General features: G+C 38.5%; 1 protein-coding gene across 4 annotated transcripts in view; it reads left to right on the top strand.

Annotated features, from left to right (window-relative positions):
- Positions 1-15,042: 15,042 nt before the first annotated feature.
- ING3 (inhibitor of growth family member 3) overlaps positions 15,043-15,470 on the top strand; it is a 16,911-nt gene continuing 16,483 nt past the window's right edge. For 2 of the 4 annotated variants that reach the window (XM_015628745.2, XM_015628744.2), the window contains exon 1: positions 15,372-15,443. Coding sequence is in view for 2 of the 4 variants with exons in the window: in XM_033514497.1 (XP_033370388.1) it covers positions 15,176-15,203; positions 15,372-15,443 (100 nt within the window). In the remaining 2 variants the exon portion in view is untranslated. Of the gene's footprint in view, positions 15,204-15,371; positions 15,444-15,470 lie in introns of those variants that run through there. The other 2 variants (XM_033514497.1, XM_015628742.3) reach the window with 2 other exon arrangements.

The following is a 15,470-nucleotide window of genomic DNA, read 5'->3' as shown; positions in this document are numbered from 1 at the left end:
AGTCAGCATCCAGAATGATCTTTCATGGGACAATGGATCATCATGACTTCCTTGATATTTTTTTTTACTTCCTGCAAGGTATCTGAAGTAGGTTGCTTGTGCCCTAATTTTGAGCCATCTCTGTGCTAGCAGTTTATAAGTAGTGTTCTGCATAGGCTCTGATTTTTCCATGAAGCCTCTATATCCTTGCTGCAAGACAAACAGCATTACTTCCTAAATACACACAGCAGAAATATTGTACAGCTCCATCTGAACACAAAACCTCATTATATTCTCAAGTACTTGTAATTCTCGAGTATTTTGAATTCTAAGTAGGCAGCTGAGAATGTATGCCATTTTTTGGTTAAAATTCCACCACAAAGAGTCCCTTTATATTACCTTCCCTAAATGTAGCCCATTTTTCAAGGGTCAGTCGGCTGCTTGTCATGTAAACAATGTGTTATTGAAATGTTGATGCATTACTGCCATGGATGACACCCACTGAGGGACAGAGGAAGGGTGCTGGGTTTGCAATGCAGAAAATAAGCATGCAGAACTGGCCTGCCTCTCAGTGGTGCAGGACATCATCAGTTTTTGTGCCACCACCCTTTGGCACTGGCATGGCTGAACACAGTTACATCATCCACCACATGAGATGTACTGGGCACAAACGGGTACACAACTGCTGTACAGCTTCACTATAACATCCTAGCAATGCTAGAATGAGTACAAATCAACTCTGTAGGAAACTGAAAAACACAGTTAGAGAGCCAAATGCCTTAAAGCTCAATTTTGTGCACCACTAAAACACCTTTTTTAAAGAAAATCGCCTGCTCTGAGCTAACATATCAGTGACTTGGACATTTATCTGCTGTCATTTATCCATGATTTTCCATGGAAGATGTTAAAACGACATTGGAGTTCCAGGGACTTATGCTTATCAAAGAACTCTTACTTCTCTACTACACCACTGGGATGCTTTTGATAGTTATGACATGTTTTAATTTGAATTGTCTGCTCTGTTTGCACCACACTAGTATGTATCAGCTCTTTCAGGATCAAAGGCTATCTTACTGCGCTTCAGAAACTCATTAAATCTATATTTGTAAATAAAGCATTTGTTCCACAGCACTAGGTGTCCTTGAACCACTACAATGAACAGCTCTGCAGGACGTGTCCTAAATGTACTCAAGGCTCCAGTGAATAATGAAAATGTGACTTGTCTATTAAGTGTCCTGGGAACAACTTGTTATGGCCTATAAAGCAGTAGAAAAAGCACACACAGTGGTATTCCCAGCACTGAAACACAAATCTAATTAGACTCCCATAAAATGTCTTATTCGAGACTGAAAAATTGCTAACTGATCACAAAATTTGCTTTACAGATTAATAGGCTACTTTAATAGCTATAGTTCTCACTGTGTATCAACTACTTCTTTATACACTTTGCTGTATAGATATTAATTACTTTGGCTTTTATGTAATGAATGTCTATATAGCTGCTATTTTTGCAAATGAGACCTGCCTCAGGTAATCTTTTTAGCCTGTCTTTTCCTTTTTTTTTNCTTTTTTTTTTTTTTTTTTTTTTTTTTTTTTTTAATGAATGCAAAATAAGTCAATCTGTTTTCCAAGTTACAATTCATTTTCAGGTTTCTCAGCAGCTGAATACTTAGACTGGTATTCATGCTTCCTAATCATTGAAAAATATTTATTTAATCCAGTAAGGCATTAAAAATAAAAGCAGAACAAATTTTACAAGCAGCAATATTTTAGACACAAAACTGATTAAAATAGTAATAGGCCTTTTGGGGACATTTTGGGGACATCTTGGATTTATAAGGAGTTACAGGATCTGGGAGATAAGGAGAAAGAACTTCATCTGTGTCTCATCATAACAACACCTTCTTTGTACTGCTGCTACAATGATTAGTGCTGGCCACAGCCTTGCACCAAGCCTTGAGCACCAAGAATATACTTTCCAGGAACTTGGGATGGCAGTTTTCATTGCATAATGTTCAACTCTGTTTTCATAAAAAAATCATTTATTGCCTATAAAATCCATTTCCTAAATAGCAACTAACTACAGGACAATGAATTTTTTTTTATATGGCTCTATAAACTAAGGAGTCCACACCCATCAAAATCTAATGCCAGATGTTATGTTTGACTATTAGCAAGCCAAGAGAAGAAGCACAGAATATTTTCTTGACAGGAAAAAGCTTCACTGGCAACAATTTTTGAGAAGACTAGAGGTAAAGGGAAGTGGAAGTACAATTTCAACAGTAGAATAATACATTTTAATTTTTTAATGATGAAGGGAAGACAGCAATCATTTCAGAAAAAAAAATCTGAAAAAAACGTTAAAGCTAGTCATTCCATTTCTTGCCAAAATACCCATTCAGTTTAATTTTCTCTTAATTAAAACTCTGATCAGTCTAGGAGATGACAATCCAAACCATTTTTGACCAGCCACCACTGTTTTCAACATGTTTACTGGTTTTATGTTGGCCTTTCATGAGTGACCATGACTTTCCAGTACTCTCTTTCAGTCTTCTTTCATGTCTGCTTGTGTTACTCTGAGCCACGTTTCCCCTCTTCCCTTTTGTACCTATAAATCTATTTTTATTCTTCCCCCAATGTTATCAACAATTTCCTTTCATTTTCTATATCCTGAATTCTTCTAGACAAATCTTACAGCAACTCAGGGATCCTCACTGTAAGCTTCTCCATTCCTTTATTTCTCATATTGACAGTTCTTATGTTCTGTCTTTATTTTTTCTGAAGATCAGATAATTCTTTAATTTTCCAGTAAGCACTCCTCAGTAAAACTTTGCTTCTACCACCTGATGTAAGAGAAATCACCTCTTAAAAACTTCTCTCTTTCTATATCTGCCCATTTTCAGTCTACCCTGGTACCTTCCTTCTCTGAAACCATGAGATGATTAAGTTGCAGCTGGAGCTGAGCAGGATTTTTTCAAACCATTATATATAAGATGTTAAGAATGTACTTTACTTAGCTACACAGGAAAAAAAGAAACCTTCCCCCATGTCCAAATGATAAAATAAAAATTGTGTTGGCTGAACAGCAAAAATGGGAGTTGTCTTTGACATGATCCTAGTTTAAATGTGTACCTGATAATTTACAATTGTATTGGTGTTTTTTCATGCTATTGTCAGTCTTAAATATAACCTATATATTTACCAGCTACATGTTCTAAACTTTGACATTTCTCACCATTGTTTGCTATTTTTTTCTAAACCCGAGAGCATGAAGGTTTAAGAATGTTTTGTTAATTCTCTTAGCTGGTCACTAAGCTTGAGTGAATTTTATGGACATAATCTGACTTGTTAGTAAAGTTTATCTTCTTTATGAAAAACACTATATCTTGTACATTTTCTTTTTCCTTTCAAGAAAATTTTGGAATACAAAGAATGAAATGAAAGCTCTTTCATATGATAAAATTTAAATTCAGTGAAGGAAGCATCCTTGGATAGTCTGAAGGCAATAGATGAGTAGATGTGCTCACCTAACGAGTAGCAGGTTCTGAGCTACCTTGGGTCCCCTCCCAAACTAACCATTTTCTACCATAACTTTCTTCCATAAAACACAGTGTGGCACCAGTGATGGACCTTTTATGGGATCACTGTTATTTATGCAGAGTCTTAAGTAGTAAGGTCTCCACTGGGAGACATTTGCCTCACACTATCTTATGAAGGTATGTAGAAAAAGTATATACATGCTTTTTGTCTTTACTTTTTTCCTATACAATTAATGATAGGAACAAAAGTGTTTTATTACTAAGACAGGATGGTAATGATTGAAAAATTGTGCAAGTGAATCTTACGGTCTTTCAATCTGTTATGCTTCATGTTGACTACATGCTGTAAAATACTTAGAACACATGGAAAAATTGAAGGTGATAAAGATAAAGCTATTACAAAGCCTGATTTTGCCATTCAGTGTTGTTTGGCCATGGTAACTCCTTGCATCATATGACACCTGTGTATCTGATGCAAAGACATTTCCTAAAGTTGCACAAATACTAACATGAAAGGCAAACTTCTATGGGTCTTTTATCAATGTGAAATATTTTATTTCTATTATAAAAACAGAATTTTCTATAATTTACTGGGTATTTAAGATGTGGCATTGTAAACAAAGTGTAATTCATACAGGAAAAACTTGCAATATTTAAAGATGGAAAAGAAAGGCTATTAGAGAAAGGAGGAGAGCAGTGGGTTAAAGGGACAGCTGGTGTGTATATGTTACCCGATATGGGAGTTCTGCTCTCTGTTACTATTTTGTCACTGCTGTAGTAAAGCAGTAAATGATAGCCACTAGTAATTCACTGAATAAGGCACGTGTCTTGTCCAGCTGTATCCATGCCTTCAGCCTTCCTGTGAACAGACTAAAGAGCAGCCTCTACAGAAAATCCCTCAGAACTCACCAGAGGTGAGGAGGTTAGCAGGCTTCTACAGGAATTATTTTAAAACTAACAGAATTTATATGAGTGCACATATTTTTAATTTTTTTTCATTATCTCACAAGATTATATAATGTTACTACTAGTTCCTCATGTAATCTCTAAGATAAAGTAGTAAAATTCAACAAAGTTATAGCATTCCATTAAATTCTATATCTTACCTTACAACGTTGTCTTTGCTCTTTTTCAGCTCAGTTGTATAAAAATTTTGTATAGAACCACACAGATGTCTTCACTGAAAATATGCATTCTTTTCTTATCTCTTCAAATTTCTGAATCTATAAGTCTATACTGTGCCAACTGAAATGAATTATGCAGGGACAGATAATGAAAAATAGTATCATGAACAAGTGCTGAGTACCATTGCCAAAACATTCACACACATATATATATACATAATATACATATATGGAGTGGATGTGTGTTTGGAAGGGGGAGATTAAAATTCAATTCTGAGTGATTAAAGCTGAACTCATTGTCAGATGACAACAGTTGTCCTAGATTCATATATGCTGGTTCTGAACTAAAAACTATAAAATATATTTATTCTTAATAGCGAATTAGTTCTCATCTTTGAGACAGGCAGCAGGCACAAAGTACTTCCCGACTGTACTTTATTTTTTTTTTTAATTAAATTTAAATACACTACCTACAAAGGCATTTAGCTCTGGCTACTATGCATTTTTGCAGGACCCTGTAAAGTCTTTGAAGCCTGATGTGACCTGAACTCATCTTCCTTTAAACAGTTTGATGTGACCATATTGCTTGCTGCCTATTTAAGAAAATGTGCCTATATTTTTGAAAGAAAATGCCAAGGAATGACTATACATTAGTTTTATGCAGTTAACACTGACTGAAAATAGAAAAGGGAGAACACTGACAATAAATAAATACCTGGATAGGTATGTTTCAGTTTTAAGTATCTATATAATAACTTTCAGTCCTAGCACGATAATTTAATCTTCTTTCCATTCTGTTCTAGCTCATTCCAAACACTGTCCCATTTGGCACAGAAACTTCTAGTTCTCTGTTGGAAACCAAATGTTTTTCTTTCCAGGGGCAGACATTCCTCAGTCAAGTTCAACAAAGTGGACCACAAGGGACTTGTCTCTGTTGTCCAAGCTAGCAAGATACATTTATGAGCCAGCATCAGTAAATAAAGAAGGCAGGCTACAGCTGTCCTCCAGCACTTGAGGTCACTGAGCAATTCCAGAACCACAAGTCAGTCATTTAATGGAATTTCCCATTCAGACAATTACATTTGACCATATCACAATACAAAATGTTGGATTCTTAGTGCATTCCCACAACAACAACAACAACAACAACACCACCTCTAAACAAACAAACTGTCGTGAATCAGGTTTTTCTATCTGGCATCTCTTGCATAACTTTTTTTTTTTTTTTTTGCAATTCTGTAATTGAGTACAGACAGGTTCAGACAGAGAAAGTCTTTGAGTATGAATTATCATAAGTGCCTTTTAATGAACTCTACAGCCTACAATAAACCATGTATCTGGTATGAGCCAAGACCATCGTTTGAAAGAGGGGCATGCAGCAGTGGCAAGAAGTGCCAGGGAGGGCCCATGAGAAAACAGTCCCCTGTAAGGGCATGCTCACAAGAGACCAGAATGTAATTCCCATGAGCAGTCAGAATGTGCTCTAACTCAGACTTAGCTGTGAACTCTGCCAGTCACATGGTCAAGCAGAGATAAGGAAATAAATGTAAAAATGAATACTTCTTGGTAGAAAGAGTGTGCTTTTATTCTGATACTACCTAGAGGGTACCACACCATATGAAAAATATGATAGAGGTCATTTTAGCTAAAGAAAAAATGTATAATTGATTATCCAGCCATTGAATGTCACTACACAGAAAATTAATGCATTGCTCCGAGATCTAATATTTATTCAAATATAAGACCATATGAATTTTAAAAAGCAATTATAAAACACTACAATCTATTCTTGCAAATTACCTGTTGTAATTTTAACTCTAGACAACAATGACAAATTACAATCCTCATTTCAAGGATATGAGATGCATTACATAATGCAGATCTATAGTGTTTTCAACCATTAATCATCATCGTCTGACAGCACTGTTTGTGTTGATCCTGTTTACAAAGGAAAATAACTGCTAAGACACACTATTTTAAACTTTTCTTTATCCAGTAAGTATTCTTTAGAAGGAATAATTTATAATCTGAATTTGCATTTAGCCTCAAAATGGAAAAACAGCCCAGATATAATTACAGCAAAGAAAGGTTGACATACACAATAAAAAAAAATTAAGACCTATTTTTATCTTCACCAACCATTTATCTCTTACAATGTTATTAGCAGTTGTTATTGAATTATAACATTGTGTGACCTGGTAGTTTTAAAATGATACCATAGGGACATAATTTAGGAGCCACTGGATTTTTCTCAAAAATTTGTAAAACATTGTCTTGGGAGGTATATGAAGTTCTTCGCACTTTCTGTCAATTTTTTCAAGAAAGAGTCTCCCTTTCTCTGAAAGATTCTCCTGTTCTCTCTTTGACTGTAGAGAACATTGTCAATCACAATTGAGTACCAGATTACACTGCTAACAAAAGTAATTCTTAATGTTAATTGTATCAGAATATAAATATAATCACAGTCAAACTGAAATAAGTTTTTAATTATTTATAAGATTTTTTAAATTAAATCTGTTCCCTATTGATGAAAGATACTCAGTATCAGGTTAGACAAGGAAATGAGGCTTTTTGTCCTGTAAAACTTTTTAAGTTTTCTTAAATGTTCTTGATGCCACTAAACACTTGTAATTTAATGAATGCAGAGATAATAGCCTGGCAATAAGAGGAATTTACCTGGGATGTGAAAGGCTCAGATTCACTCTGCAGGTCTGCCATTTCTTCTTGTCCCAGAAATATGATCCATACACCAGGAAATCAACCCTACAGCATTTTTTCTAGAGATGGATTATGACTTTCTGTATTTATATATTTTGTTTACATTCTCTGCAACAAAGTTGTGAAGCGGAGTACCCAGCATCACAGACAGAATATTGGACTAGCTCCATAGTGGTTTCTCTCACACAAGGCAGATCAAGAAGAAAAAAATCTCAGGGCCAACACCCAAATCAGAAAGAAGACACTTGTGAGTTTGTTGCTTAACTCCCAGGAGTTTCATGACCACAAGGCTATTACCTATTATGCCTCTCAGTCTCTAGAGTATTGCATTTCAGTAAAAGCCCTGTTGAAGCACTTAGGTTCTTGCAAGCATGTTAGTTCACACAGGGTATTGTCCAGCTAAAAAACTCTTTCATTGAAGAATTCCCAGTCAACTGCATTCCCAAGTGTTTTGCATTAATTTTTAAGGTCAGAGACATATAGAAGAACCAAGAAGATCTGAGGTTGCAACTAAGTGGAATATAGGATTTTTATTAACAGAAAAAAAATACTAACACCTTGCTTTCAAACTGAATTGATATAAAAAATTGCAGTGATTTTAGTACTTCCCTTATAAATTATTGACAGATAATTGTCAGTTAGAAGTTTTTCCTTTAAAAAATGCATTCCTTTGCCACATTAGCTTAGAGCATGTGTAAAATCAACTTGTGGTCTCCTTTACAGTAGCTCTCTTTTCTGGTAAAGCCCTTATTTCTTATAACTTCTGGGATGCAAACAAATTTAACAGATGTAACATATGCAAATATAAAAGACCAGACAGTTCTGCAATGGCATGCATGAAAATGAGAGGTAAAAAATTTTTCAGTTTGAACCTCTTCACCAAAATTAACTCTTTTGTTAGTAAGCTCATCTGTTCATGTTAGAAAAGCTGTAGCATTCCTGTCACTTGCTACCCTGAAAGTAGGCTGTTCATTGCAACTATTATTATGCCAATGAAGTCCAAAGTGACTGTGACTGTGTAATTCTCTTCATATTTTGTTGAAATACAATACTGACACATAGAGAGGCAAACTCTCCATGTGCACTAAAAAAATATTGAAGGCTTAAGACTTCTATTTCTCTTTTGGAAAGAAATACATCAGAATAATGGAGATGTCTGAAAACTTAAAACAAGAGCAATCCTTCTAAAATGGACTGCAAAGGCACTTACTGCCTCTTCTGCTTTCACTCTGCATTTTCAAGTAAGTGCATGCTTACATTAGGGATTTTTGCATATATAAAAAATGAGGCAATTTGTTACATCATTATGGTATGGGCTGATTGCGAACCTTTACAACTCATCTAAAAATACAGTAAGGTTACTTCTCCAGTGCATGAGATGAAAAACAAATTAGGTATTAACTTAGCCTGGCATCACCTTTTATTCTTTATTTCTGTAGGAGCTAACATGACAGGGCTCATCACATGTGGGACCGTGAATTTGCATTTCAGAACACAAATAATAAACCATAACAACCTTAAAGTATGCTGATGCATACCAGTAAGGAATAGGATTAGTTCATTTGTAAGCTAAGCTATACTTCTAATTGTAATGCAAATTTGACCAAGGATATATAAAATAGGTACATTTAGATCACATGATAGTTAAAAAAAAACATCAGACAACAGAAGTCAATAGGACAGTTGGAGAGCAACTTCTGTGCTCTCCAAGTTTTCTGTATTTTCATCTACTGTATACATCTTAGATGATAATTATTTTATTAAGTTCACTTCCCCAGAAAGAGCACTTACCTGTATCTTTGAGAGTATCACAGTTATTACCACCTTGAATACATATGGTAGTAAAATTTCAAGGAACTTGGTTGTTCTCCCTGTTTTGCCCCAGGTTTTGCCTTACATTATCAACCAAAGAGATAGTAGACTCATTCTTATGCTAAATTATAGTACATCTTCTCTCCCTGGTAAGAAGTTGGGGTATTTGCCTTCTGTCACAAGGACTGTCCTGTCCTGCAACTCCTCTGAGTCTGAACTCCAGATTCTCGAGTGCCTCAGTCTCTGCTCAGCTCTTGAAACCATGAAAGAGGATTCCTGGGTTCTCCTCACATATCTGACAGTGTAAGCCCAGAGGCAGTGAAGATTCATGCCTGCCCTCAAGGTCTGCATCCTCTCCTGAGTCAGCTGTGCAACTTCAGTCAGTCATAATTATTTTGTCAAATTTCTCAGCTACTTCCCTCCCCTGCTGCCATTTGCAACTTCTATGAATTTGCTCCAGGGACAAAGAAGCTAGAAGAGCATGAATTTGAGTAGAGAGTAAAATAACTGTATTGTCATCTCCTAAATGTGTGCTCTGAGCACAAGACTGCTCAGCTCTTTTTATTTTTTTACCTGCTCCATCTGTAGACCTCAATTCTCAGAGCAGCACAGGGCACAGATATCCCACATTCTTCTGTGCCACTCATGCCATACCAGAAAATTACTGGTGGAAACTAGTAGATATGAGCCAATTCCAGGCACAAGCATGTCCTGGCTTCATGGAAAAAATACATGTATAAATCTGAAAATTAAAAGGCAGAAAATGTTTTTCATTACAGATAAATAGTTAAAGGCATTTGAAATGTCAGATTTTACTTAAAGTGTTTAAGTAATCATTAAGATAATCACTTTCCAATTTACTGCCACATGGTCCAGCATTCAAGATGGCAAGAAAATCAAGCAGACAAACCTGGACCTTCTGTGAGCAGTGAGACTGATTATGTTGGTTCCTTGTGCATAAGTTATGTTCATCAGCAGATAATTTTTTTATGGTTTGGGTACTCAGTGCTTTTGAGTAGATTTTCTTGAGTCCAATACATGGAAGGTTTGTATTGCAATCTTCTCAGTGAAAGAGAGAAAAAAATCCAAAACTATTAGCAGCAAGCAAGCATCTAATAAATTCACAATTAATCCCTAAAAGAACAGCTTTTCTTTTTTCAGTTAGGTTGAAATTAGTCAATTTTATCGAGACAGGGCAGAGTGAAAAAACAGATAAAGAAATATTCACACAAACATATGGATTGCTCATGTAAGCTTTATTTCCTTAGCAAGTCAGGATAAAACATTTCAGTGATTAATACATAAACAGCAATTGCTCATATCCTGCAGATATTCAGGAAATAACTGAAATCTGCAAGCAAATTTAACTGAGTCTGTAGCAGATAAAATTAACTAAAAGATGGAGATATAATTGCCTGAGTCTGTACACAAAGTCAAGCTGAAAGATAAATGGCAGTTCCATTTTCCTGTTGACTGTTAAATTATCTGGGGTCATGGATTTCCTTCCAGAAACAGGAATGTGAATCTCGGAATACAAGAGAGTTTGTAATAAACAGAAAAGGAAACTGATTTCTCAAGAGAGATTACCATCCAGACACAATATTCCTGGGCCAAAGTTGCCCTTTTGAGAGATTGTTCCACAGAAGTGTCAAGTTCCTGCACAGTGCTGCACTAGACTAGGGTAATATTATGTACTTAAAACTCTGACACAGCTTTTTCCTATGATCCAACTTTGGATGGAGTTTCCCATCACATAAAGTTGATCGCTCAGAAAAAATACAATCATGCTGTAATCCTTACATAGTTCTCAGTCTCAAGACAATTCAGTTATTTAACTAATGTCCTCCAATAGCCATGGTGTGCAGTAGAGCAGGAATGACAGTTATTTCCTGCAAAGGGAGAATGAGGCTGTGGGTGATGCCCCTGCAGCAGCAGAAAGGGTGGAATTTGGGAGATGGTGGAGTTCATGGCAGCTGGGAGGGACAGCTGGACTGCAAAACTGGGAGGACTGCAAAGAATGGAAAAAAACAGCTGCAACAGCAGAAAAATAGCAGGCAATAAACAGGATGTGAGGAGGAATTACAAGAAAATAGTTGAAAGCATGTGAGGAGAGCAGCAGGCCTGATACCGACACTGGCAGCCAGAACTGCTGGGAACGCTGCAATCCACAACACATGCACAGCGCACCGTGGTGAATGGATTCTGGCCTGCCACACAGGACTGCTGTAGGGCAGCAAGAGCAGGTGCCAAAGGAAAACAAACTGCTAGCTTCTGGTAGTTCAAGAGCTAGCCAGGCTTGCAGTTTTAGGTGGTAGGCTCTCCACTTAGCTGTCGCTGTCTTGAAGTTCTTGTGAGAGCCATCAGAAGCATGCAGGTGTACATCTGCAACCTCTGTGTGCCACAGGCAGGGAGATTCCCTTGTGAGAAACCAAAGCACAGGAACCTACCAGCAGTAGCTGAGACCTGGAATATCAATCTAGGGATGGGATAGGTAGATCTTTCCTGATATTTTCAAATAATATCATTAGAAATGTGTCCTTGAAAACAAAAAACAAAAGGACTGTAAGTCCAGAAACACTGTATTAGACGAGTGTTGAAGTAAATACGAAACTGTGACAGTCCTAAATGGGTACAGAAAACTCCAGGCATCATGCAGTTCAGAAGATAAGAATGGATTTGGAAGGAGGAAGCAAAGGGTGGTATCAACAGATAGACAGCAGATGCAACACAAAGATGGAAATGACGGAGTTAATGTGTCAAACAGCTCTACACATGGGAAGAGATAGAATAAATTAGAATAGAAAAAGGACATTACAGGGATATGGAATGGGTAAGTGCAGAAGAGACGGAGATTTGAAAATTTTAACCCCCATCTGAGAAGTATATATCCAAATATAAATTTATGGTTTTAATCAGCTTTTTTTTCCTGTCAGTTGAGAACTAATGAGACCTAAGCAAGCAATTAGATTTAGGTAGATTACAGGACATCTGGAATATTCCTTCATGCCATCACTCCGTCACAGTGATGAAACATGATTTATATGAAACATTTGCTGGAGAAATGCCATCAACATTAATAATATTATATAAACACGAGAAAACAGCAGCTCCAGTGGCCTCCCTTCACTTGTGCTAAGCAGCCATGTAGTTGCATAGGAGTTTTTTGAGCAGTGTTGACTGTAACTCACAAATTGAATTTCTTTGTACCTTGAATTCACAGCTTGTGTTTAGTTCTTTTTCACTGTATTTGCATTCCAATAAACAGTCATTAATCCCTGTTTCCTTATCAGGAGCTGTTCTAATTAGGCTGTTCTAAAAGTTGAGTTAATCAATAGAGTTAATTCTTTGCATTTATAAACAGGAAGTTTTCTATTGCAAAAACAGTATTTTTTATGGTCTGTTGGCTTATCACTTCTTAAATGTCAGCCTAAACTCAGTGCCATTGGTATGTCATGATAAACAGCACTTACACAAGCACTCCTACTTAAGTTGGTGTGGCTAGTCATTTGATTACACAACATGAATTAGTATGGGCAGAAATGAAAAACATGAGCTTCTTTATTTGCCAAAAAAATACTAAAGAAGCCTACAGGTAAATAAATAAGTTCCTGATTTCAACAGATACTGAACAAATTGAATTGTATTTCATTTGTAGTTTACCTCACAATTCCCTGCCATCTCTTCCTGTAAAGCACTACAGTGAGCAGTTTTTTGAGCAGGTCTCTGTTTCTATAACAGCCTCTCACATTACAATAAACCACTACAAATAAACAGGGGGAACTCACACCTTGCAGACAGCAGCCAGCCCCACTAGTACTTTGTCGTTCTGCTGGCATAGCTGAATTTCATTTTCCTGATTCACTAACAGACACAGGACATACACCACAACTAATGGAAGTGACTGAGACACAGCCCCAAGAGCTGTGTTCCTTGGTCTGGGCACCACAATACACATAAAACACCGGGGCACAGTAGGCCTCATTGAGAATTTTGCTAGCTATCCCCAAGCTTGCAAAGATGAGAAGTTCCAATGTCTGTGCTGTCCTGGGATTTTGGTCATGAAGCAAATGGTAGGGACTTACTGTATGACCGTATTTCAGTTGTGGTTCTAATAGTGGTGTCTTTTTTTTGCAGTATCGTTATTAGACATCAGCTGCATAAAATGTACTCCCAAACATATCTACAACTTTTTTTCTTTTTTAAAAATCATTAAAGCCACAATTAAGCATAAAATAAGGTGATGCCATCGATTCAGATTTCCCCTAAATTCACCTAGCCTTTCTCCTGCTGAATATAGGACGTCATTACTTTCCTGTGCCTGTGCATGGATTAAGTTCTCTTGCTGCATCTAACTCTTTCACTTCAGTAAATTCAGGCATTTACCTCCCCACAAAGGGTCAATCTTGTCTTTTACATACCAAACTGGGGCCAAGCAATTTCTCACCCAAAACTGTTATGCCTACACTGGTGTGTCAGAAGTAATATGGGAAAGTGATCCGTATGAGCAATAATACAGAGATCATTTCCACTAAGACTGAGCTAAATGACCATCTAAAATCTGTTCTCATTTCTATGAGAGTAGTTGGTATTTCTGGTTCAGCAGTGTAAACTACGTGGCTGATGATGGAGTGAGTATGACACGATATTCATGCAGCACTTTCTCCACCAAGCTGAAAAGTTATCAAGAGTTTATTGTTACACCTTTTTCATTTTCCTCCATCTTTAATGACAAAGGAATTAATACCCTTCAACTTGCTTGCTATACTGTGTGTATCCAACACGTTACTACATCAGTCTTCATAAAGGCTATATACAAAATGTATGCTTCACTTCCCAAAATTCAGTCACCTTTAACTACTCACAATATCTGAACTTCAGACATGGGAAAAGTACCACTTTTCATTGGTCTTGACTGTGAAAAACAGTTTTACTGTCAAAAACAGCCAAGTTTTACTCATACTTGGCTTAAGCCAAGTATATATTTCCTTTTTGCTTGTCTACATCTGGCACAGATAAAGACATAGAAACAAAAAGCACAATGGAGAGCAAACCTGATCTGCTACCACAATTCTTACATTCATTTACTTTCACTTGACATCACGCAAGCCCCAAAGGTTTCTTTCCCTAGGCAAAAAAACCACATTTGTATGAATGCATCAGTCCATGCTTAAAGTAGTAAATAACAGCAGCAAAAGAGTGATGAAAAAGACTGTTTGGGGGAATGAACGTGTGAAAACCCCCAGCCCGAAACACATAAAAGTGAATTACTGCAAGGAATATTGCAACTGGATGGCAATCAACGCTGTCAGCCAATTTTGGTCTTGCACTCTGAACAGTAATTCTGAAGCCCACATACATTTTTCCTCTCCTAAGGCTCTCGGTGCCCGTGACTTGTGCAGAACGGAGAAGCTTTTTCACCTTGTGCTATGAGAGATCACGGACCGAATCGGTTTCATTAGTTATATCATTTCTTACGCTTTTAATGAACTATTGCCGGCTGCGAGCATTTAAAACAACAACGGACAAACAAAAGCCTCGACACTGCTCGAGAAGCCGCAAGTTTTCCCTTTCCTTTGCCTGACTTGCGGCGCTGCGGTCGCACCGGGGAGGCTCCGGAGGGCCGAAAGCTGCTCCCGGAGAAGAGTCCCGCGGCCCCCGTGGGGCGGGAGTGCTCCCACCCACGAAGGCAGGATGGCTCCGAGGCTCGCAGGCAGGGCCCCGGACCGCGGAGGAGCCGGCAGGACAATGCCTGGCGGGACGCGCAGTCTCCCAGCGCCTCGCCCAGCACGGACTACGCTTCCCGTGAGGCCGCGCGGCAGAGCGCGGGCCGCCGTGTGCGTCACGGCGCGAGCAGCCAATCGCTGCGCGGCCGGGGCGAGCGCCGTCCGCCGCCAATGTTGTTTTCGCTGAGTCGAGGCGCTGGTGTTGTTGGCGGCGGCGCCATATTGGAAGGGACGAGCGCCCGCTCTCGAGCAGCCCCTGGGCGCGGGCCCGGCCGCCGCCATGCTGTACCTGGAGGACTATCTGGAGAGTGAGTGTGTGCGCGGCGGGGGCGCCGGGCGGCCGGGCACGGCCGGTGCGGGGGAGCCGGGGGAAGCCGCGGCGAGGAGGCGGCGCCCCCCCTCCCCCACGGCAGCGAGTGACTGACTGACTGGCTCCCTCCCTCCCCCCTCTCTCCCGCTCCCCCGTGTCCCCGCAGTGATCGAGCAGCTTCCCATGGATCTGCGCGACAGGTTCACCGAGATGCGCGAGATGGACCTGCAGGTGCAGAGTACGTGAGTCCCGCCCCCTCCGCCTC

Source organism: Parus major, chromosome 1A (genome assembly GCF_001522545.3).
Source record: "Parus major isolate Abel chromosome 1A, Parus_major1.1, whole genome shotgun sequence".
Lineage (NCBI taxonomy): Eukaryota > Metazoa > Chordata > Aves > Passeriformes > Paridae > Parus > Parus major.
The sequence above is the reverse complement of the archived record's forward strand: the minus strand, read 5'-3'. Positions and strand labels throughout refer to the sequence as shown.